Source organism: Peromyscus eremicus, chromosome 4, assembly GCF_949786415.1.
Source record: "Peromyscus eremicus chromosome 4, PerEre_H2_v1, whole genome shotgun sequence".
Lineage (NCBI taxonomy): Eukaryota > Metazoa > Chordata > Mammalia > Rodentia > Cricetidae > Peromyscus > Peromyscus eremicus.
In genome coordinates, this window is record NC_081419.1 from 16,509,739 (window position 1) to 16,534,026 (window position 24,288).

Consider the following 24,288-nt stretch of genomic DNA (forward strand, 5'->3'; position numbering starts at 1 on the left):
CAGCTAAAAGGCATGTTAAGATTCACAAGAAACTGCTTCTCTGAAGACTACTTAACCTCTGTGGAATATAAAAACTTCACAGACATTTCATACTGCAAAACCAGCATGCTCCTTGGGTATGCATCAAGTTAGAATATTCATGAGTGATCAGGATTGAATGTAATAGGTATTTCTGAATACCTGGCTTTAATATCCACCAGCCCTAATGGGCTGGACTATTTGTAGCAGCATGGAAAATGCATTAGAAACCACAAAGGTACAAATTCCAGCCAACCTTTTCATGAGTTTCACTTAGTCCACAGCAACAAACAGTAGTGACAATCATTTTTAAATTATTGACTAATTAGTTTTAATTAGCAAGAAAAATTCTGCATTATCTTAGTACATCCCATGTACACACAGCACCAGTTTAAACAGAATTATCAAACACCTACAGCATCCTGTTGCTCTCCCTGAAAGTTCATTTCTTACTACTTTCCAGTCAAGGATAAAATTAGAACAGTGATAAACACTGATGGGGAAATTCAGTAAAATACACAATTGGCAAACTCTAAAAGGTCTACTGCATTCTCCGGAACCTACCAGCTCAGCAAAACAGTTTCTGTCTCTGAGAGGACCAGCACACAGGAGTGGGAGGCCAAACCATCAGGTCAGGCCACACTCTGATTCTATTACTAAGCAATTGCCATATACACCATCTGGAGAGTGTGACCAGGAAGTTCTGAGTTTAACCCCGGCTTCCAAAACTAACTAGACTCCACTGAGGGTAGGTTAGCTTCTTACATGAAAATCGGCACATCTGCCTTTTACTAGTTTGATTCTTTCTAGCATGCCCTTCTGAGGCATTAAAAGGAATAATGGCATATATAGGTATGCACAGTCAAGAATCAACTGTAAATATTCAGACTGTTGCATTTTAAAATTACATTAAAGTAAATATTCAGACTGTTGCATTTTAAAATTACATCAAAGTAACTCCCCAAAGAAAACCAGTTTCCTCATAAATGAAATATAGTATATAAAAAGCTGGGATGATGCGTAATTCAAATACAAAACTCAGGTAGAAAACACCCTATTTTTTTCCTTCCAAACTACATAGGTTCATACAGTTGACCCTACCATGTAACTGATCCATATATAATTACGCCACTGGTATAAAGTACTATTAATACTAACTCTTCAGTTAGGAAACTGAGGTTCTAGGTTCTGCCAACTGCATTAAAATTGCAACATTGAGGCAGAGCTGAGAAGTACCGTCATTAAGCATGGCTTCCTTCTTCCTGTTCATGGGTCCCACAATTATTAAAAGACGGGATCTGTTCTGTAAATGACTGTGTTATCCACTGCCCATTTGGAACGTCACCAGGGGCCTCTTCTTCTCTCAGCTCGGCACTGTCGGCTGTCAGCCCATTTGAAGGAAAGCTGCGAGGTTCACCATCACATGGGTTTTCACCATAAGCACCACCATACGCTGCTTCATAGCCGGGATCATACTTTTCTTCCTTAATAACCATCTTCTTTGCATCCTCTTGTGCGAGCTGCAGGTCAAACGTGTACTGCACCTCCTGGACGTCTGTGTTCCACTCAATGCCTTTCAGCCGATCTCGTAAATCCTTCAGCTTAATGTAGTAATGAACTTTGTCCTGGGCTCGAGGAAACTGAGCACATCTGGCACTGGAAGATGGCATGACGTAGCAGAGAGTTTCTGTGTCTGGGATCTTGTGGGGCTGAAGCCCAAATTCCAAGTTCTTAACCTTTACTCCAAACACTTCTTTACTGAAAATTTCATAAATACATTTTCCATTAAACACCGCTATGCGTGGCCGGTATTTCTGCAGTTTCTGCACTAGGATTCGCCCTCCTTCCCGGAATTCCTTACTAGACAGATCCTTGCTGCCCGGCGTTGTCCTTTCTACCATGTTGGTGAATCCAATGCCATACTTCCCTGGTAAGGTGTGGTCATCCATGTGATTCAGCTGAACCTCACTCAGCCCTGACATGTACAGACACTTCCAGAAATGGTTTCCAGGTCCAGGGTAATGATGCCCTTTGTAAGCAGCCATTAATCCTGGGTTAATGCCGATGATCACAATATCCAGATTGAAGGTCAAAATATCAGGAAGAGTCTTAGCCAAAAGCTCTGCTTCAGAAACGCCACTGAAACGGTCCACTTTTCTTTTCACTTTAAAGGTGTCAGTGATTTTTTCTTGCTTCTCTTTTGATTTTGTGGACTTGCCAGATTTTTTTGACTCAGCAGTTTTCTTGGGTTCCACTGGGTCCTTGGGTTCTGATGCTCTGGTTTTCCTTTTCCTTCTTTTTGGAGCCTCTGGTACAGGCTCCTCGGCAGGAGCTTCCACTGGCATCCTATAGTGATATTTTATTTGTGCTGAAATGTGATTTTATTTGTATGTTAATAAAGTTGCCTGGAGATCAGAGCTAAGAGCAAGCCATTTAGTAGAAGTCTGGCATGGTAGCATACATCCTTAATCCGATCACATGGCAGGCAGAATTTCTGTGTGTTCAAGGACACAGCCAAGCGGTGACCCTAACCTTTATAATTAACTTAATTTCACGTATCAGCCACCGATTCCCCTGTCCTCTCTCCTCCCACCCCCCAGCCCTTCCCTCCAATCCACCCTCCATTCTCACCTCTTCCAAGACAAGGTCTCCCCTGGGGAGTCAGCCCAGCCTGGTAGACTCAGTCAAGGCAGGTCCAGCCCCCTCCTCCCTACACCAAGGCTGAGCAAAGTGTCCCGGCTTAGGCCCCAGGCTCAGAGTGGGAGAACAGAGAGGGAGATACCATGATGAATGAAGACCCCAGAGGAATAGGAAGAAGCAGAGAAGACCTGAACCTTTAAATCTCAGTATGAACCATAGAGACCTGGAGGTCTGTATAGACAAGCAGTGATGAGGAAGTCACATGGTTGGGTTTAGAACCAATGAGAAGGCAGAACAGAAAGGCAACAAAAAGACAGGACACAGGAAGAAGGTCTCTCTCTGAGGGCAAGGACAACATTGAATGGTAAGATAAGGTGGTCTTAGCTCTTGGCTACTGCTCAATCTCTGGGCTTTTAACTCTTTATTTGGCTCTGTGTTTCTTATTTAATAAGATCGTTTAGAATTACATCTACAGCATCTGCTACTCAGTCATGACAATGTTAGGAGCTTCAGCCATCATTTGTTGAAATGGAAATGAGTAGAAAGCTCGAACTTGCTCCAGGGAATAGCTGCGCACACCCTCCACATCCGCGGTGGCGCCACTGAGAGAGCGACCCACTCTGCCGCAGAGTGCTACCGCAATACTCTTAACTTAAAGAACTCCTGTAGCAGGAATCTTACAAGTTCTTATTAATAAAATCAAACCCGAGGCCAGTTATTGGGGTTAATGCTGGTAGATCAGAGAGAAAGAACAAGCCACAGCTAATCTCACCTGGCCAACTTCTCAGCTGTTCTTGTTTCCTCAGACTGGAAGCTTCTGTGTCCTCATCCCAATGGCTCTCAGCTCAACTATGTTGCTCCAGAGCCTGAAAGCTTAACCAGACAAATGCTTAACCAGGCAAATGCTTAACCAGGCAAATGCTAGTTTCTGGTCCTCAACGCCTTATAAACCTTTCTGCTTTCTACCACCACTCCCTGGGATTAAAGGCTGCTTTCTGGGATTAAAGGCGTGAGTCACCATGCCTGGCTGTTTCCAATGCGGCCTTGAACTCACAGAGATCCAGAGGGATTTCTGTCTCTGGAATGCTAGGATTAAAGGCGTGTGCTACCACTGCCTAACCTCTATGTTTAATATTGTGGCTTTTCTGTTCTCTGACCCCAGATAAGTTTATTAGGATACACAATATTTTGGGGAACACAATACCACCACAAACTCCCATTAATTGATTGCCCTCCCCGCCCAAGTGTCTTGGTATGCCTGTACCATGGGTCTATATCCCTGTATATCAACTAACCTTTTTACCATGGGAAACTGACCTGAACTCTTCAGCAGAAATGGTTCTATGAAATAGAAGGGGACTAGACTCAGTACTCCTAAACAAAGGGGGAGGGTATGTGCTGCCTTGGGTGAATCCTGTTGCTTCTATGCTAACCACTCAGACATTGTTAGAAATACTCTTTAAGAGCTCAAAGTAAGTCTTCTTGAAAGACAAAAAAGAGAAACAACCATAATTTTCCTGGTTTCATAAACTCTTTAATTGGTCCCCTTGGCTAACAACCTATTGTTCTCCATTGCTGGGCCATTGCTTATTGTTTTGATACTTGTGGTGATATTTTGTTTGTGATCTAACAAATAAAGCTTGCTTGAAGATTAGAGTACAGAGATAAGCCATTAATTAGCCATAGAGGCCAGGCAGTGGTGGCACATACCTTTAATCCAAGCATTGAGGAGGTAGAAGCAGATGGATTTCTGTGAGTTCAAGGCCACCCTGGACTAAATGAGATTAATACAGTCTAAAAGAGAAACAGAGCTAGGCGATGATGGCTCACACCTTTAATCTCAGCACTTAGGAGTCACATGCCTTTAATCCCAGCACTAGGAAGGTGGAGACAGGAAGGGCTGGGTGGAGAGAGGAATATAAAGTGGGAGAAGACAGGAGCATATTGCATTGTTTGAGGATTTGTAGAGACAGGACCCTTTTCAGTCTAAGGATTCCTAGAAGTAAGAAGTCTTTCTAGTGGCTGGCTGCTCTGCTTCTCTGATCTTTCTGCTTTAACCCTGACATCTAACTTGAGTTTTTATTATCAAGACCAATTAGGATTTGTGCTACAGATATTCTTTTTTTTTTTTTGGTTTTTCGAGAGAGGGTTTCTCTGTGTAGCTTTGCGCCTTTCCTGGAACTCACTTGGTAGCCCAGGCTGGCCTCGAACTCACAGAGATCCGCCTGGCTCTGCCTCCCGAGTGCTGGGATTAAAGGCGTGCGCCACCACCGCCCGGCTGATACAGATATTCTTAATGATTGGTTCATATAACATTAATCTTGAAAAGTCTTATAATAAAAAATCTAGAGCCAGATTTTGGGGTAAAAGCTGAAAGATAAGAGAAGCAGAGCAAGCCACAGCCAACCTCATCTCACCAACTCCTCAGCCAATCCTGTTTCCTCAGACTACAAGCCTTTGAGTCCTCACCTGAAAGAAAGTCAGCTGAACTGCCTTAGTTCCTGTTTCCTCACGGCTTATATACCTTTCTCCACCCTGCTGTCACTTCCTGGGATTAAAGACGTGTGTGCTTCCCAGTACTGGGATTAAAGGTGTGTGCGCCACTGCCTGGCTCTTTTCCAGTGTGGCCTTGAACTCACAGAGATCCAGACAGATCTGCCTCCCAGTGATAGGATTAAAGATGTGTGTCACCACTGTCTGGCCTCTATGTCTAATCTAGTGGCTGACTCTGTCCTCTGATCCTCAAGGCAAGCTTTATTGGGGTACACAATAAACCATTACAAGTTCATGTGTGATTAATGTGCTGATTAGATTTGTGAGAAACTGCATTTCTAAAGTGGAACTCTTGGTCTTCTGCTCACAATACTTTCCCCTAGCCACCTAAACCCTTAAAGACCGAATGTAGGAAGATTTATATACAGACAAGGAATCAAGGGTTTGATCTGTTACAAACTCTAGGAAGAAATGTGGAGTCCACAATAATTCAAAATATTAGTCACCTACCCTGTTTCTTCTGCAGTTCTGAGAAGAACAGTTGGTTAAAAGTTAAGACAAGGCCCCAGTTGTGTCAAGAACTATGTTAAGATAATCACAGACTTGTGTAAGCAAATCCCCTGTTAAGCTTGTACAAATACCTTGTTACCACAAATTGTACTACTAGTTGTAAAATGTTATCATAAGTTGTAAATTCCCAGAATGTACCATCAAGTCTTAATCTCAAATTGTAAAAATTCCTTTCTTATATCAACCTTGACCCCCCCCCCCACTTATGGCTTTTGCTTTAAAAAGGAGCTACTCCCTCTGTTCAGGGTCATGGTGTCAGAACCCAAGCTGCCTGTGGCTCTAACTGGTTAGAAGTTCTGCTACCCCATGGTGATGGAGTAAAGTTGACTTTGTTCATCTAACTTTGGTGGCCTAGTCTTCAATATTTGTGTGACTCCCAGACCCAACACATTCTCATCTGTTCCCAAGCTGTCACACTGACATTACTGAAAGACCCTAGCCCTTCAGGCTTACACCCCCAAGCCTCAGGAAAAGAGAAACTTCAAGCACCAGGAATGAGAAACTAAAAATCTAGTTCTCAGGGCAACCTGACTCAGCCACTACTCAATCACCCCTGTAACAATATAACAATGTAAAAAGATTTCTGTTAAGAGATGTGCTCAACTGTGACTGGGATAGTTGCAGGTGTTCCAGGAAGGACCATCGTGACCTGTGTGTAAGCTCCACTCCTGCCCTGATACCCTCCTTGAGGTTTACGTAACTGTACCCCCTCTGTGATCACCCTATGATCAGATCATGTTCTTGTAAAACGAAATTGTATGGGAATTGTAATCTTATGGTTTTTATGGGTTTTTCCTTTAAAAGCCCTTATGGGGCTGCAGTAAGATGCGGCTCTTGCTCTTACGAGCAGAGTTTGCCCTTCTATATAGAAGCTTAATAAATCCTCGTGCTGTTGCATCAACTGGACTGGAGTCTGGGTTCTTGGGGCGCCCACTTGAGACCCTAAACTTTGGGGTCAAACAATTACTATCACAATATAAAACCCAAACAACTTTTAAAGTCCCATAGTCTTCAAAAATTCCAAAGCCGTAAAAATTTAAGTTCTCTTTAAAACCCAATGGCTCTTTCAAAGTTCAAAGTTTCTCAACTGTGGGCTTTTCAATAATAATAATAATAATAATAATAATAATAATAATAATAATAATAATAATAATAAAAACCCAAACAAGTTAAAATCCTTCTTACTTCAAAAGATAAAAACCAGGGCACAGTCACAACCAAATCAAACCACAAACAAACTTCAACACTGCAAAACATGCTTGATGTCTGGGACACACTCATAATTCTCTGGGTCCCAAAGAGCCTGGGGAGCTAGCTTCATTTCACTGCCCCTACCTCTACAGAACAAATAGCTCATTTCATAGGCTCAGGCCAGCCTCTACTGCTGTCTTTGGCAGTGATTACACATGGTACTGGTATCTCCAGTGTCCTGGAGTCTCCATTGCAACTGAGGCTATGCCCTCACCAGTGGCCTCTCTTCAGGGACTCCAGCACTGCCACAAAATGCCAAGCCTCAGCTTCTCTTCATGATCTCTTTACACCTTCAAAACCAGCTCTACCTTGGGGACTGGAGAGATTATTCAGTGGTTAAGAGCATTTGATGCTCTTGCAGAGGACTAGTGATTGATTCCCAGTACCCACATGGTAGTTCCAAACCATCTCTAATTTATTTTTGAAGATCTCATGCCCTCTTTCAATCTTTGTGGACACCAAGTACTTACATGGTGCACAGACATACATGCAGACAAAATGTGCATACTTTGCACATAAAATAAAATGGAAAAACAAAGCTAATAAAACTTACATAAATACGAGCACCACTTGGGTGACTCCTACCAGGTTCAGACAAAAGCATGAGATGCAGTCTTTGCCCTCTCTAGACCACAGTTTCTGTGTGCTGAACCTGAGGGTATATTCCAGGAAGACTGTACCTCAGTGATATCTGTTTCTTCTCAACCATTGCTCATTTCTTAGCTCCTGTTAACCAGCACTGATTGTCAGAGTGAAGCAGTGGTTTTACTTCAGTGGTGCTGGTCTCCAGCTAATCACAGCTATTCTTCAGCTCCAGCTGAGCAGACACCACAGACTGATTAGTAATTCAAAAAAATATAACAAAGTGACACAGGTAGACTTTGCTTCCTTCTGAACCTTCACAAGGGAGTCCCCCATCATCCGCCTTGTTCTCACCTTGCTTTCCTTTTATCTCTCACAGAAGAGCCACTGAGCTTTGATCAGTCATTGGCTTTTCCAGTCCAAAGTTCCAATGCCACCACAATCCTTACCATATCACATGGTCAGGTCTGTCACAGCAGTACCCCACTCCTGGCAAGAAGTTCTGTCTTAGTTATTTTTCTACTTCTGTGATAAAATACCAAGATTATGGAAACTTATGGCAGAAGTGTGCTGTGGGATTTTCTGTATGGCAAATGTGTTGCTCTGATTGGTTAGTAAATAAAACACTGATTGGCCAGTAGTCAGGCAGGAGGAAGTATAGACGGGACAAGGAGTAGAGAATTCTGGGAAGTGGAAGGCTGAGTCAAAGAGACACTGCCAGCCGCCGCCATGACAAACAGCATGTGAAGATGCCGGTAAGCCACAAGCCATGTGGCAAGGTATAGATTTATAGAAATGGATTAATTTAAGATATAAGAACAGTTAGCAAGAAGCCTGGTATGGCCATACAGTTTGTAAACAATATAAGTCTCTGTGTTTACTTGGTTGGGTCTGAGTGGCTGTGGGACTGGCGGGTGAGAGAGATTTGTACTGACTGTGGGCAAGGCAGGAAAACTCTAGCTACAGAAGTGTCAGTTTGGGGCTTACAGTTCCAGAGGGATAAGAGTTCATTGCCATCATGTCAGGGAGGTGTGACAGCAGGCTGCCATGGTGGTAGGAACAGCTGAGAGCTCACATCTCAAACACAAGCAGAAAGCAGAGCAAACAAACTCAAAATGCCATATAGCTTTTGAAATCACAAAATCTGCCCCTCCCCGCACCATGACATATTTCCATTAGTGATGCCACATCTCTTGCATCTACCAAAACAAGGCCATAAATTTGTGGCCAAGTATTCAAAATATCTGAGCCTATTGGAGTCATTGTCACTCAAACCACTAGATACAATGAAAATAGTCCAGTAAAAGAAAGAAATCAAAATGCAGAGACCATGACAAGCATGCCACCCAGAAGATGAGCACTGTCGGGGACTCAGTCTGCTTGATTTTCTTCAGACAGAAATGGAGGAGAGAGGGAGAAGTGTGGGAAAGAGATATGTGAAGGAGGAACATAGAAACACAGATCCCTTTTCTTTTCTTTTTCATTAAAACATTTTAGGAGACAGAGTCTAATGTAGCTGAGTCTGGCCTGTATCTCAGTATGTATCTGAGGTTTGCACTGAATTCCTGATCCTCCTGTCTCCACCTCCCAAGCACTGGGATTAAGGTGTGCAGCACCACACCAGGCTGTTCATTTCCTATTAGTAACTGCCTCTGTTAACTGAGTGTGCTAATATGGGCACATCTGGGCCTCAACAGAGTGTATCACTTGAAACATAGAGGAGAGGCAGACAGCACTGGAGGTGGGAAGCCATGAATCAGTATGCCTGGTCCTGCCTTTAAAAAAAACCAAGAAGGTTGGTCATCAGCACCTTCAAGGATCCTCCACTTCTTGTACTGAGCACTCATGCTTCAGATTGACTTTATTCTGGAACTGAGTATTCAGCATAGTTCAAGTATATCCTCAAAAATAATGAAGTCCATGGGGAAACAAACTGTAGTCCCCAGTATGTTGTTCATCCTCCAGGAGTTCTTGATGTTTATCTTAGGACTGCTCCCTATGCACCTCAGTCCCATTTTGGCCTGATGCTATTGGTGAAGCTATCAATACCTCCCTATCTATAAATGACATGTAACACCCAGACACAGGACCCAGCAGTGAGGCACCTGTGACTTAGCAGCATCTAAAAGGTCACCATACTGAGGTTCACATTCAAGGGAAGTGAAGGATGTAACCAGAAGTTGAGACTGGAAGCTGTGGAGTTGGAGAACTCTGTAAGAACCACCACTAGAATGAAATGGGGTCACTCAGAAATGCCTTAGGCCATGGCACACTGTGGATAGGGACTCCTTTCTCTCCTACATCTCTCCATGTTGTTTACCCTAGTTTGACACCAATTACCTGTTCTTTTGACTCCTGGAAACATCTACCATCTGAGGTGACCACATTGAGTCCTGCCTCAGTTATTTGGGACTGACTGCAAGCCCCACCTCACCAACTCTGGACAGATTCTTTAATCACTTTAATTTTTGTGTCTCTGTGGTGGTTTGAAAGAAAATGGCTCCCATAGGGAGTAGCAGTTTTAGGAGATGTGGCTTTGTTGGAGTAAGTGTGGCCTTGTTGAAGAAAGTGTGTAACTGTGGGGGGTGGGCTTTAAGGTCTCCTTTGTTCAAGCTATGCCCAGTGTGGGACATAGACTCCTTCTGCTGCATGTAGATCAACATGTAGAACTCTTAGCTCCTTCTCTAGGACCATGTCTGCCTGCATGCCACCTGACACAATGATAATGGACTAGACTTCTGAACTGTAAGCTAGCCCCAATTAAATATTTTCCCATATAAGAGCTGCCTTGGTCATGGTGTCTTCCCACAGCAATAGAAACCCTAACAAAGACAGTCTTTATGAGCATAGTTGGCAGTATTCAGTTCATGAGACACAGGGAATGACAGGTAGGTGGTAGGAGTGCAGAGGCTTCCCATCAGACTAGACATGAGAGTCATGATTTGTCAATCACCTGTAGTTATTGTTTCCCATTTTAAAGGATGAAATTATATATACCATTGTTGTAAATGCTTTCCTCAGTGATCACACACAGTGAAGTATAACCTATTTTATTTCAATCAACAGGATAACAAACAGAAAAGTTCCTGGGACTCCAGATGTGGAAATTTAAACCTTCTCATTATTCTTTGCTTCTAAAGAGCACAGGCGTCACTTTTCCTGCCCTTGGGATGACAGACTTCCTGCTCAGTAGCACTTTGAATGCTGGGACCAAGGCTTAGGTCTTATGACCACCTCAGCAAGAGCCAAGGCTTGTCAGAGAGTGCTCATTAATATTGTTTATAGATATGTGGAGCTGTCCAACCTGGGTCCACAGAGGCACAAAGATGTCATTGTGTGACCAGCACCTGTGACCAGAGCCTGGGCCAGCTGTGTCTCAGAACAGGACATTGAGGGCTAAGAAGCACAGGATGGGGAGGAAGGAGGCAGAGTTCTTGCTGAGGAGGGAGCTGGGCTGAGTCATTAGAGAGGACAGCCAGGGAAGCTCAGCCATGGACTCTGGATGCAGGGGGCCCTGGCCTCTTTATTCTTCTCTTGCCGTTCTCATCCAATGTGACTTAGACCTGGGGTGACTTTGGTGTCCTGTCAGTGTTCAGACAGATGAGAGGGTAAAATCTAGTGTGGTGGGGGCTTTGTCTGAGAAAGCTGATGCAGTCGTACAAACACTAGCTCTCAACTGTCTGTGTCTGACCTAAGCGCCTATTACAGGCCACGGGTGTGGAAGGGGCTTCAATTTTGCAGGGTGGGCTGGGGCTCCACCACTCCTTTCAGCAGCTCTCAGATGACCAACACAGCAGAGGATCCAATATTCTTTGTCAAAGTTGATGTTCCTGAGCGTACACAGTTGAAACACTGACCTATCCCTTAGTGAACACTTAATCTTGATCCCTGACATGTAGCTAGAGATATCCAGCTTCCGGGTAACATCGTGAAGCACAGGCATCAAGGCATTCATTACTCCTCGGGAGCTTAGGATGCAACAGAGGAGGTAGATGATGGGTAGAGGTCAGGAAGAAGTAGTGAGACACTTGAGAGTAAGAAGCACTCTAAGAGAGCACAGCTGTCTCCAGGTACAGAATGTAGCAATTCAGGTCATGGTAGGTTTGAATGTGGCTAGGAGCCTCTTTAAAGAAGTGGTATTTCAGGAGACCCAGAGTCTACATGCATGCCTGCCAGGCATGAGCAGTAGAGAGATCAGATCCTAGATTGCAGTGTGGGCTCTGTAAATCAGCAGGACTTTGTGTGGAGAAGTATCCTAGTACCTTTGTGGTCAAGAGGCATAGGAATGTCACCTTCCAGAGAAGGGGGCCAGGGCAGCCATGATGTCCAAAGGGGCAGAGCAGGGCTAGGTATAGCAAGGAAATAAACTCATCCCTACATGATTGGCCCAGAGTGTGGGCTGTGTCCCTACCCCACTCCTGAGTCTCTTGTATTCTTCTGGTCCTTCAGGAGTAACACCTTTGGATGGTGCAGACATTGCAAGGCATTGTGTCTTTTATCTTCAGTGAACTACCACCATATTACCCAACACCAACAATATACACCCCCATGATGGACATGTATTTGGCCATGACAGATGGCCAGGAAGGGTGTGGCTAGTGTCATTGTGGCTATAAAGGGCATCTTATGAGGAGACATTAAAGCCTCATAGAATCACCCCAGTGACCTGCCTTGTCTGAGAGCACAGAGCCTGGAGATGAAGAGCCTGCTCCTGACTGTCACACTGTTTGTCCTGGTGGCTGTCCTACAAGCTCAGGATGACCTGCCCTTCCTCTCAGAAGAAAAGAAAGTGAGGCAGAGAGGGATGGTGGACAGGTGTATGTGGAAGGCTTGGCTGCTGGCCAGTGTCTGAGGACTGGAGCTAGCACTCATGAGGGTTCAAGTTCTCTGAGTCTGAGCAGAGGCTGCTGATCTCCAGCGCACATGGGTTCCTGGGCCACAGAGTTGGAGCAGGAAGGGTCCTAGAGCAGGGACACCCAGAACCAGAAATTCTCACTTGTTAGGACCTCTTGTGTGTTGTTTCCAAGACTCTGGATATGGACACCTGCTTCTAGTTTGCCACCAATCAGTAGTTCTAATATAATTTTAAGGAGCAAGGGGTTGGAGAGTGGAACATCACTAACTTGTAGGCTGTATCTTGGGTTCTGAGATGTGTGTTCAGGCTGCATGCCTATGGGAACCTGGGGGAGACTTGGGGCTGGGCAAGTGTGGGCTCAGGACTCTCTCTGCCCCAGCTCTCAGGTGTCTGGTTCGTGAAGGCTATAGTGAATGAAAGAAACCTGACAGAGCTGGGGAGACCTCTGGTTCTGTTCCCTTATACACTGTCATGTCTGGAACAAGGAATTTTGGAGGTCAAGACTACAGTCATGTGAGTATCCCCAGTGTGTCTTTTCACCTTTCTATCCCCTCCTTTACTGTGTTGGGATATTGATGATAGAAAAGCCCCTTTATTAGAGGGGGCCACAGTCTTAGATTTCTACAACTTGGAGGGATTCATATGGCATTTCAGGGGACATTTTTCTAAGGACGATGAAGCAGGTGAACTCAGTAGAGCACAGGCATGTGTTCTGAAATAGTCTATGGGTTGTTTTCCTGTTTTCCAGGTATGAGGGCCAGTGCATGAAGACAACAATGCATATGCAGAGAACAGAGAAGCCTGGTCAATACAGCTCCTGTGAGTCTTTATCTCAGTTTCTTCTCCTGTTGCTGTCAAAAAAACACTCTAATCAACACTGCTTAATGGAGAAAGGGGTTACTTTAGTTCAAGGTTCATTTCAAGGTACAGTCCATGATGGTGGAGCATTCCTGGCAGCTGGAGCATGAAGAAGCTGCTGATATTATGCCCATAGTCAGAAGAGAGAATGAGGGCATTCATGCTGGTGCTCAGATGGCTTCACCATTTACACAGTCCAGGATCTGCTGCCCAACAATGCCCCTGCCCACAATTAAGATGTTTCTTCCACAATAAATTAGCATAATATTTCCACTGTCATGGCCAGTGGAACAAAACCCAGGCAATTCTAGATCATGTCAAGTCATTAGCCAATAAGGTTCCCCTGGCTGCACCTGATTATCCCTTGCAAGCAAGCTCCTGGGGTTGCAGCATCCCTGCCCTGCTTACTTTTCAGGAAGACCCACCCAGTTAATTTCCAGGTGGCTTTAGAGATCACAGGCTAGTCCACACAAGAGGCTATGCCTCTGTCCACTGTCAGACATGGAGACTGAAGCTTAGGATTTAGGAAGAAGGGCAGGGTAGCTTCTAGGGGACAAGTCAGGCACAGCTTCCATCTTTCCTGACACTTGTGGTCCACAGCTGGGGATGACACCTTTCTAGAAGGAACTTCTGTCTTGTGTTTGATCCACTGCAAGGTCTGGAGCCATCTGGCTGGATGCTCATGGGTTATTGCTGAAACATTCTAGACTGTTCCTTAGTGTTCTCTGAATGTTGTTTTTGAAAAAGATGCTACACACTCATTTCTCTTTAATCTGCAGTTTCCGGCCATAAGCTCTTCTACATCTATGAGCTGCCAGTGAAGGACCACTACATCATATACATAGAAACTCTTTTGCATGAGAAAAAATTCCTTTCAGGACATCTGATAGGTGAGGCACCCCAGAGACACTACCTCCTACCCATGCTCTCTACTACCATTAGCTATTTGAATGTGTAACAGCTACATCCTGGCATTGGGAATTAAAAGCCCCCTGGGTATCCCTCTAGCAGCTCTGGTTTAGGTGCTCTGTGGTCAATGTGCATGCTCTGAAGTGGGAAATTGTGGTATGCACAGACCTTCCATGAGCAGATGTGGTCTTGAGCACTGACCAATAGGGGAGAAGATCCAGCCAGTGACTTACTACATGTCACTTGCTTGGGTCTCAGGTTTCAGAGCAGGCATGCCTCCTTGAAAATTTGTCTCCTAAAGGGGCCTTTTATGGGCAATGCACCCCAGGGACAGGATGCATACTAGTGACCCTGAAACACAGGGTCCTTCCTGGTTAGAGTGTGACATTGCTTGGCTTTTCAGGATGTCACCTATATTCTTCGTCATATAGTATCCTTATGTGTCAGTGATATACCCACTTCCTGTGGAGAAGTCATCCACCCATATCCCACCTCCATGTTCACTCTGAGAGCTTCTCCCTTCTTTCTCCCATCTTCTCCAGGTTGAAGGCCCTAATGCTGGACAGTGTTCTTGTCCTTGTGTTGTTGGCTCCCTGTAGAGCTGTGCAGTCATGTCTCTGTTCATTTTGCCTCTACCCACAGGGAAGTGCCCCAAAGAAAATATGGAGGCCCTGGAAGAATTTAAGAAATTCACACAGCACAAAGGACTTCTCCAAGAAAACATTATTGTGCCTCAGCAGAGGGGTGAGAGGATAATCTGCTCCGCGGCCCCCCCCCCCCGCCCCCGTGTACCCTCTGTGTCACCCATGCTGCTGCAGCTCTTGTGTAACCATGTGCCCTCCTTCACCAGCAGGGCCCTTCTTGTCATCTTAATCATGAGGCCATCCAAGGGGCAGGTGTACTCTGGGTCTTCACCTTGATACTTTCTTACATTCAATTTTTTCTTTCTTTTACAGAACGTTGTGTTCCCAATCATGGCCGTGGTAAGTAATACTCTAAAGGAACCCTGAGAGAACCCAGATTCCTCAGTTCCAGGGTTGAAGGTTCTATCTGTTCTTGACCTTGCTCCCATTCTTTCACTCAGGAAGGATCACGTTTAGCCAGGAAGCAGTGACCATCTCAAGAGGTGTCCTCAAGTGCTATGCCCAAGAAATCTGCCCTTTCTTTCCCCAGAGTCTTTCCCATATCATGATCTCCACTTTCTCTCAGTACCCACCAAACATAATTAGACATCTACAATGTCAAGGAATTCAGAACTGTTCTGGGGCCCATGTGTTTTCACAGTGACCTCCCAGAGGCTTGATGGAAGGAAAACCTCTAACAGGCACCTACCTCCCAAGTAGCTACTCTCTGACTGCTACTCCCATGGTAAGAGGAGAGTTCTCTCACTTGTGTTTCCCTCTCTGTCACAGCCCACCAGGACCACAAATGCTGAGCTATCTTTGCCACTAGTACATGGCAGTGACCTGACTGGACTACTCTCCCCCTGGACCACCGTCTACTGAGCTGCATTTCCCCCACCTGAGATTTACTTCTTCCTTGATTGTTATTCCCCACTGGACCACCATCCTGCTTTAGCTTTTGACCCCTCTCTGCCCATCTGAATCCAATAAAGAGTTTAGCATTTTTGTCTGCGTTCAGCTTTTATGTGACAGACCTTCTCAGTTTCAGAAGTTTGATGTGATATTGGAATTAACAGATACCAGACACCAAGTAGCATGGCACCCAACAATCCTGTAGAGCTATGTGATATCTTAGAAGTTCAAATGATGTGCAGCCAATGCCAAACAGCTTCAGAAGATTTCTGACACTGGGGAAGGAGAATTTAAGGAGCCACCAGGGTGGACAGGACTGGCGATGGCATCAGGTTTACAAATGTCTGCAGGTCCCTACAGAGATCTTGCTCCATTGAGGGAACTTCATGGAATCCTGTGAGGGACCTAGCTTTTAATAATGTAGTAGCAGTGGCAGGGGTGGAGGGAAGAAGATTGCAAGACCCTCCCTCATCATACCTCAAGCAAGGCAGATCTGGGTGCAGAACTCTGGTTATTTTTACTTATTTTGGCTTTTGTGTGATTGCTTAGTATTCAAGGTCTGTGTTGACATTGCCTCAGGGACATGGTGGGACCACAGTGATGGAGTGATTGACCAGTACTTTGAATGATAAAAGTCATTGCCAATCTTAGTTGTACATGTATTCCTGGAGGATGAGTGTGCAACATCATTATCCCTGAGAAGCTGCCCATTGCTGTTAAATGAGCATCGGCAATAACCCTTCAGCCCAACTCCCACCCTCACCTGTTGTCCTCTCCTGCCTGGACCTGGTCATCTGGACTTGGCATAAAACCCTCAACAAGTTGGAGGGAAGAGATAGCAAGAAAAGTATAAATCTGGTGAGCACTGTGTGTGTCTCTGATGTATGAGATCCAGGTATATTTCGGAAAGGTCAAAGTCCTCCATGTAAAAATATAAAAGAAGAAGTGGACATATTTTATTGAAATAGGGATAAAAAGTTTGTTTCATAGTATCAAAGTATAGGGTGAAAAATCTTATGTGCAAAGTAGATTTGACTGCACTGAAGTAGATATGCCTTAAAAATTTAGTGTTTGAGCCTGATAGAGTGGTACTCAACCCAGCATTTGGGAAAAGGAATCAGATCTCTGTGAATTTGAGACTAGTCTTTTCTACATGGGGAGTTCCAGGACAGCCAGGACTACATAGAGAGACCCTATCTCAAAACAAACAACCCCAAACTTAGTATTTGTCTAATACAGTTGATTTTTCATTGGCTTTTTGTTTCAATAAGTTTTAATCCATGTTTCCATCCATGTTCCATGCATTTAAATCTGTGTTTCTAGCACAATTTTGTCACCCAAATCTTTCTGTCTTGGCATTTTTGGGAAGTGTGCCTCACCACTTGACTCATGGAGGTGCCTCCAGATTATCTCCTGGAACCTGTGCAATGTTGCCCACTGAATTTTTTAGGATAGTGTATGACAGGCTATTTTGAAGAGTGTGAGGGATGCAGCACATTGCATCATGAAAAGCCCCATCTCCTAGAAGTTGAGTAGCTTGACCTACTCTCACTAGTTCTAGGCAGTTCCACCAGAGTTTCCTCTTCCCTAGCAATTATTTACTATTTATATAACCTTGGTGACAGGGAAGGTTCATGAATTGTGTACATTTCTTGTGAGTTTTGTGGGCCTCCTAAAATCCTCTCCGTAATGGAATGTTTCATTGCTGTCAGAGTTTTCTTTGGGCCACCAGCTCAAAAATAATGACGTGGAGACTTATTATTAATTATGAAAGCTTGGTGAATAGCTTAGGCTTGTTCCTAACTAGATCTTATAACTTAAACTAACCCATTTATATTAATCTACATTCTATCACAACATTATCTCTCTTCCATTTTGCACCTCCTATTTCTTCTCCATGTCTCCTGGTATCTCCCCTGCACCTTCATTATCTCTTTATATTTTCTCTCTCTGCCCAGAAGTTTGACCTTTATCTCTTGCCTACTATTGGCCATTCAACTCTTTATTAAAACAATCACAGCAATATATCTTCACATAGTTTACAAATACCCCACAACATGTTCATCGTTTTGTCTAAATAAAAAGGAAAGACTTTAACTCCAGCATATTAAAACTATATACAGTAAGAATAATTATTGGGTAGAATTAAATTTATAATATCCAGTCGTTTTGTATTTTGCAAATTTGGAGAAAGTACTGTATTATCTATCCTATCTTAGCGAGACCAAAGTTTATAGTCAAACCATTTTCTATCATAACTTATATTACCTTCCTAAAAATATCTTTTTGAATTTAAAACATGTTGTTAGATAAATAACTTAAGCTTTTATGCTTCTCAACCTTATAAACTTTACATCTCTTATGTAGGTTTATTTTCTTAATTTGATAACAAGGAAAACTGCAACTATAATTATCTAGTCTACAACCCTATTAAAGACCCCAGAAGGATATACTATTACTCAAGGAAACAGAAAGTGCAGAGCAAGCAACTTCCAAAACTATAGAAATGACAGAAACTGGTGGCTGTCTGGATAGTCAACCAAGGTTCCTCTGCAATGTTGGGACATTCATCTTTGGCCTACAAGCCTAGAATATCTGACAGACATTCTTGTGATGCAAGAATTTTGTAGAACTGCCCTACCTTGTCTTGGTTGTTTGGCAGTTGCCTTCTTTTGTGTCTTGCTCATCTAATTTGGACAGAAGACTATGAGTGGTTGAGACAAGGGCAGTTTCTTGCCTAAATGGCTAGCTCTGTTACACTGAAGGCAAATTCCATATGGAGGTTCTTCAATGCCCATCATTCTTTTTTATGTATATTGGTGCTTACAGAAGCAGATGCGTCTCACTATCATAAGAATCCTTACATTATTAAAATATCTTAAATTCCATATTCTGCAGGTCCCAGAAGTGTTTGAAGACCATCTGTCTATCTAAAATATATCTCATGTTTGACCTTGAAAATATACCTAACATGGCCACAAATTTGATTGCTAGATTATTAACTACTGAAATGTATTTTTTAATTATCCTAAATGGCTTGTAATAATAACTTTCAAGGACTAGAACTTTATACTACATTGTCAAATCAGTTTCATAGGTATAATACCTTAAACAAAAGCAAATATATGTGTGTGTGTATAATTATACATATATATCATATAACAAAAATAAACTTAAATTTGTATCAATATACAAAAATATCTTTTTTGGCCAAAGGAAAATAAGGTAGTTTTATTTCCACTTATCACTGATGGACTCCTAACACTTTAACTAACCACTTCTTTTTAAATTAATTTTTTATTAAAAAGAAGATTTTCTTTCCTTTTACATGCCAACCCAATTCCCCCTCTCTCCTCTTCTCCCACTTTCCCCACCTACCCCCATCCCACCCCCATCCCTTCCTCATAGAGAGTAAGGCCTTCCTTGGGTAGTCAACACAGGCTGCTACACCATGTTGGGGCTAGACCTAGCCCCTGCCTCCTGCATCAAGGCTGAGTAAGGCATTGCACCATAGAGAATCGGGTCTAAAAAGCCAGTTTGTGTACCCAGGGTAAGTCATGGTCCCATTGCCAGGGAACCCATGCTGTGGGATGTTTTGTATGGCAAATGTGTTGCTAATTAGTCAATAAATAAAACACTGATTGGCCATTGGCTAGGCAGGAAGTGTAGGCAGGACAAGGAGGAGAATAAAGCTGGGAAGTGGAAGGCTGAGTCAGAGAGACACTGCCAGCCACCACAATGACAAACAGCATGTGAAGATGCCGGTAAGCCACGAGCCATGTGGCAAGGTATAGATTAATGGAAATGGATTAATTGAAGCTGTAAGAACAGTTAGCAAGAAGCCTGCCATGGCCATACAGTTTGTAACCAATATAAGTCTCTTGTGTTTACTTGGTTGGGTCTGAGTGACTGTGGGACTGGCAGGTGAGAGAAATTTATCCTGACTGTGGGCCAGGCAGGAAAACTCTAGCTACAAACCCACAAACACATCAAGCCACACAACTTTAACCCACATTCAGAGGGCCTAGTTAAGTCCCATGCAGGCTCCCCAGCTTCAGTCCAGCGTCCATGAGCTCCCATTAGCTTGGGTCATCTATTTCTGTGGTTTTTCTCGTCGTGATTCTGATTCCCCCACTTGCTCTTATAATGCTTCCTCCCTCTCTTCAACTGAACTCCAGGAACTTGGCCAAGTGCTTGACTGTGGGTCTCTGCATCTGTTTCCATCAGTCACTGGATGTAGGTTCTATGATGACAATTAGAGTAGACACCAGTCTGAGTGCACGGGAAGGCTAGTTCAAAAGCACTCTCCACCATTGCTATGAGTCTTAGCTGGGGATAATCTTGTGAGTTCCTGGGGTTTTCCCTAGCTGCATATTTCTCCCCATCCCCCTAATGGTACACTTTCTCAAGATATATCTTTTTTTTTTTTTTTTTTTTTTTGGTTTTTCGAGACAGGTTTCTCTGTGTAGCTTTGCGCCTTTTCCTGGAACTCACTTGGTAGCCCAGGCTGGCCTCGAACTCACAGAGATCCGCCTGGCTCTGCCTTCCGAGTGCTGGGATTAAAGGCGTGCGCCACCACCTGGCCAAGATATATCTTTCATTGTCCTCCCTCCCTGTCTCTACCCCATGTTTCCACTTTCTATTCCCTCCCATCCCATCCCCTTTATTCCCCCCTCTTAGTTTGCTGAGGAGATCTTAACCTTTTCTCCTTCCTGGGGTGATCCATGTGTGTCCCTCTTAGTGTCCTCCTCTTTGCCTAGCTTCTCTGGGGTTGTGGACTGTAGCATAGTTATCCTTTGCTTTGCTTCAAACATTGACTTATGAGTGAGTACATACTGTACTTATCTTTCTGGGTCTGGGTTACCTCACTCAGGATGAGTTTTTCTAGTTCCATCCATTTGCCTGCAAATTTCATGATGACATTTTTTTTAATGGTGCATAATACTCTATTGTGTAAATGTAACACATTTTCTTTATCCATTCTTCTGTTGAAGGGCATCTAGGTTGTTTCCAGGAATGCTGCTATGAATACGGTTGAGCAAATATTCTTGTGGTGTGGTTGAGCAACTTTTGGTTATATGCCCAATAGTGGTATAGCTAGGTCTTGAGGTAGGTGGATTCTCAATTTTCTGAGATACCACCATACTGATTTCCAGAGTGGCAGTACAAAATTGCATTCCCAACAGCAGTGGAAGAGTGTCCCCCTTTTTCCACATCTTCTTCAGCTTAAGCCGTCATCTGTATTTTTTATCTTAGCCATTCTGACAGGCATAAGATGGTATCTCAGAGTCATTTTGATTTGCATTTCCCTGAGGCTAAGGATTTTGAATATTTCCTTTCAGCCATTTGAGATTCTTCTGTTGAGAATTCTCTGTTTAGCTCTGTAGTCCATTTTTTAATTGGATTATTTGATATTTTGCTGTCTTGTTTCTTGAGTTTTTTACATATTTTTGAGATCAGCCCTCTATCTGATGCGGGGTTAGTAAAGACCTTTTGCCATTCTGTAGGCTGCTTTTTTGTCTTATTGACAGTGTCCTTCACCTTACAGAAGCTTCTCAGTTTCAAGAAGTTCCATTTATTAATTGTTGCTCTCGGTGTCTGTGCTACTGGTGTTATATTTAGGAAGTAGTCTCTTGTGCCAATGCATTCAAGGCTATTTCCCATTTTCTCTTCTATGAGGTTTAGTGTAACTGAATTTATGTTGAGATCTTTGATCCACTTGGACTTGAGTTTTGTGCATGGCGATATATATGGATCTATTTGCATCTTCTATGTGTAGGTATCCAGTTATGACAGCACCATTTGCTGAAGATGCTTTCTTTTTTCCATTGTACAATTTTGGCTTCTTTGTCAAAACTCAGGTGTTCAGAAGTATGTGGGTTAATGTCAGGGTCTTCAATTTGATTCCATTGGTCACTGTTTCTATTTTTATGCCAATACCAAGCTGATTTTATTATTATAGCTCTATTAATGGAGCTTGAATTCAGGGATGAGGATGTCTTTGGAAGTTCCTTTATTGTAGAAGATTGTTTGGGTTATCCTGGTTTTTTTTTTTTTTTCCATATGAAGTTTATTATTGTTCCTTCAATGTCTGTGAAGAATTGCATTGGGATTTTGATGGGGATTGCATTGAATCTGTAGACTGCTTTTGGTAAGATTGTCATTTTTACTATGTCAATCCTACCTATCCATGAACATGGGAATTCTTTCCATTTTTTGATATCTTCTTCAACTTCTTTCTTCAAAAATTTAAAGTTCTTGTCATGCTTTGTTAGGTTACTCCAAGTTACTTTATGCTATCTGTGGCTATTGTAAAGTGTGATGTTTCTCTAATTTCTTTCTTAACCCATTTATCATTTGTATATAGGAGGGCTACTGATTTTTTTGAGTTAATCTTGTATCCTGCCACATTACTGAAGGTGTTTATCAGCTGTAGGAGTTCCCTGGTGGACTTTTTGGAGTCACTTATATAGACTATCATATCATTTGCAAATAGCAAAAGTTTTTTACTTTGACTTCTTCCTTTCCAATTTGTATCCCCTTGATCTCCTTTTGTTGTCTTATTGGTCTAGCTAGAACTTTGAGTACTATATTGAATAGGTATATAGAGAGTGGACAGCCTTGTCTTGTTCCTGATTTTAGTGGAATCACTTTGAGTTTCTCTCCATTTAGTTTGATGTTGGCATTGGTTTGCTGTATATTGCCTTTATTATGTTTAAGTATGTTCCTTTATTCCTGATCTCTCCAAGACCTTTATCATGAAGGGTTGTTGGATTTTGTCAAAGGCTTTTTCAGCATCTAATGAGATGATCATGTGGTTTTTTTTTAATTTGTTTATATGGTAGATTATATTGACAGATTTTCATATGTTGAACCATCCCTGCATCCCTGGGATGAAGCCTATCTGATCATGGTGGATGGTTTTTATTTTATTTTATTTTTTTATTTTTTTATGTGTTCTTGGATTCGGTTTGTTACTATTTTTTGAATTAATGTTCATGAGGGAGATTGGTCTGAAATTCTTTTCCCTAGTTGCATCTTTATGTGTTTTGGGCATCAGGGTAACTGTAGCCTTGTAAAAAGTGTTTGGCAATGCTTCTTCTGTTTCTATTGTTTGGAACAATTTCAGGAGTATTGGTATTAGCTCTTCTTTGAAATTCTGGTATAATTCTGCACTGAAACCATCTGGTCCTGGGCTTTTTTGGTTGGGAGACTTTTGTTGATTCTTTCTATTTCCTTATGGATTATAGGTCTATTTAAATTATTTAACTGATCTTGATTTAATTTTGGTATGTGGTACCTATCCAAAAAATTATCCATTTCTTTTGTATTTTTCAATTTTCTGGAGTACAGGTTTTTGAAGTATGACTTAATGATCCTCTGGATTTTCTCAGAGTCTGTTATTATATATCCCTTTTCATTTCTGATTTTGTTAATTTTGGTATTCTCTCTCTGCTTTTTGATTAGTTTGGATAAGGGTTTGTCTGTCTTGTTGATTTTCTCAAAGAACCATGTCTTTGTTTCATTGATTCTTTGTATTGTTCTTTGTTTGTATCTTATTAATTTCAGCCTTCAATTTGATTATTTCCTGTCTTCTACTCCTCGTGGGTGAATTTGCTTCTTTTTGTTCTAGAACTTTCAGGTGTGCTGTTGAGTCGCTAGTGTGAGATTTCTCCAACTTCTTTACGTAGGCAATTAGTGCTTTCCTATAGCACTGCTTTCATAGTGTCCCATAAGTTTGGGTATATTGTGCCTTCATTTTCTTTTAATTCTAGAAAGTCTTTAATTTTTTTCTTTATTTCTTCCTTGACCCATTGGTGATTCATTTGAGGATTGTTCAGTTTCCATGAGTTTGTAGGCTTTCTGCATTTGTGTTGTTGCTGAATTCTAGCTTTAAGCCATGGTGGTCTGATAAGATACAGGGGGTTGAAGTCTCTCACTATTAATGTGTGGGGTTTGATGTGTGATTTGAGCCTTAGTAATGTTTCTTTTATGAATGTAGGTGCCCTTGTATTTGGAGCATAAATGTTCAGAATTGAGACTTCCTCTTCATGGATTTTTTTTTCTGTGATGAGTATGAAATGCCCTTCTTCATCTCTTTTGATTGATTTTAATTTGAATTCCATTTTGTTAGACATTAGGATAGCTCCACCAACTTGTTTCTTAGGTACATTTGATTGGAAATTTTTTTCCTAACCCTTTACTCTGAGGTAATGTCTGTCTTTGAGGTTGAGGTATGTATCTTGTATGCAGCAGAAGGATGGATCCTGTTTTCATATCTATTCTGTTAGCCTGTATCATTTTACAGGTGAATTGAATCCACTGATATTAAGGGATATTAGTGACCAGTGTTTGTTAATTCCTGTTATTTTTGGTGGTAGTGTGTGCATGTTTCCCTTCTTTGGGATTTGTTGATGTGAAGTTATCTGTTGCCTGTGTTTTGGTGGTTGCAGCTAGCTTCCTTGGGTTGGAGTCTTCCTTCTAATACTTTCTGTAGGGCTGGATTTGTGGATATGTAATGTTTTAATCTGGTTTTGTCATGAAATATCTTGTTTTTTCCATCTACAATGATTGAAA

General features: G+C 42.5%; 2 protein-coding genes across 2 annotated transcripts in view; one reads left to right on the forward strand and one right to left on the reverse strand.

The window, feature by feature from the left end:
• Positions 1-1,259: 1,259 nt before the first annotated feature.
• LOC131907694 (G/T mismatch-specific thymine DNA glycosylase-like) lies at positions 1,260-11,509 on the reverse strand. Its single transcript, XM_059258816.1, is given in 3 exon segments — positions 1,260-2,364; positions 3,135-3,304; positions 11,261-11,509. Coding segments are annotated over 3 exon segments (1,524 nt in total).
• Positions 11,510-12,250: 741 nt separating this feature from the next.
• Positions 12,251-24,288, forward strand: part of LOC131907695 (vomeronasal secretory protein 2-like) — a 42,045-nt gene continuing 30,007 nt past the window's right edge. The window contains exons 1-6 of the mRNA XM_059258817.1: positions 12,251-12,343; positions 12,789-12,922; positions 13,158-13,228; positions 14,047-14,157; positions 14,819-14,920; positions 15,133-15,159. Coding sequence (XP_059114800.1) covers positions 12,251-12,343; positions 12,789-12,922; positions 13,158-13,228; positions 14,047-14,157; positions 14,819-14,920; positions 15,133-15,159 — 538 coding nt within the window. The remainder of the gene's footprint in view (positions 12,344-12,788; positions 12,923-13,157; positions 13,229-14,046; positions 14,158-14,818; positions 14,921-15,132; positions 15,160-24,288) is intronic.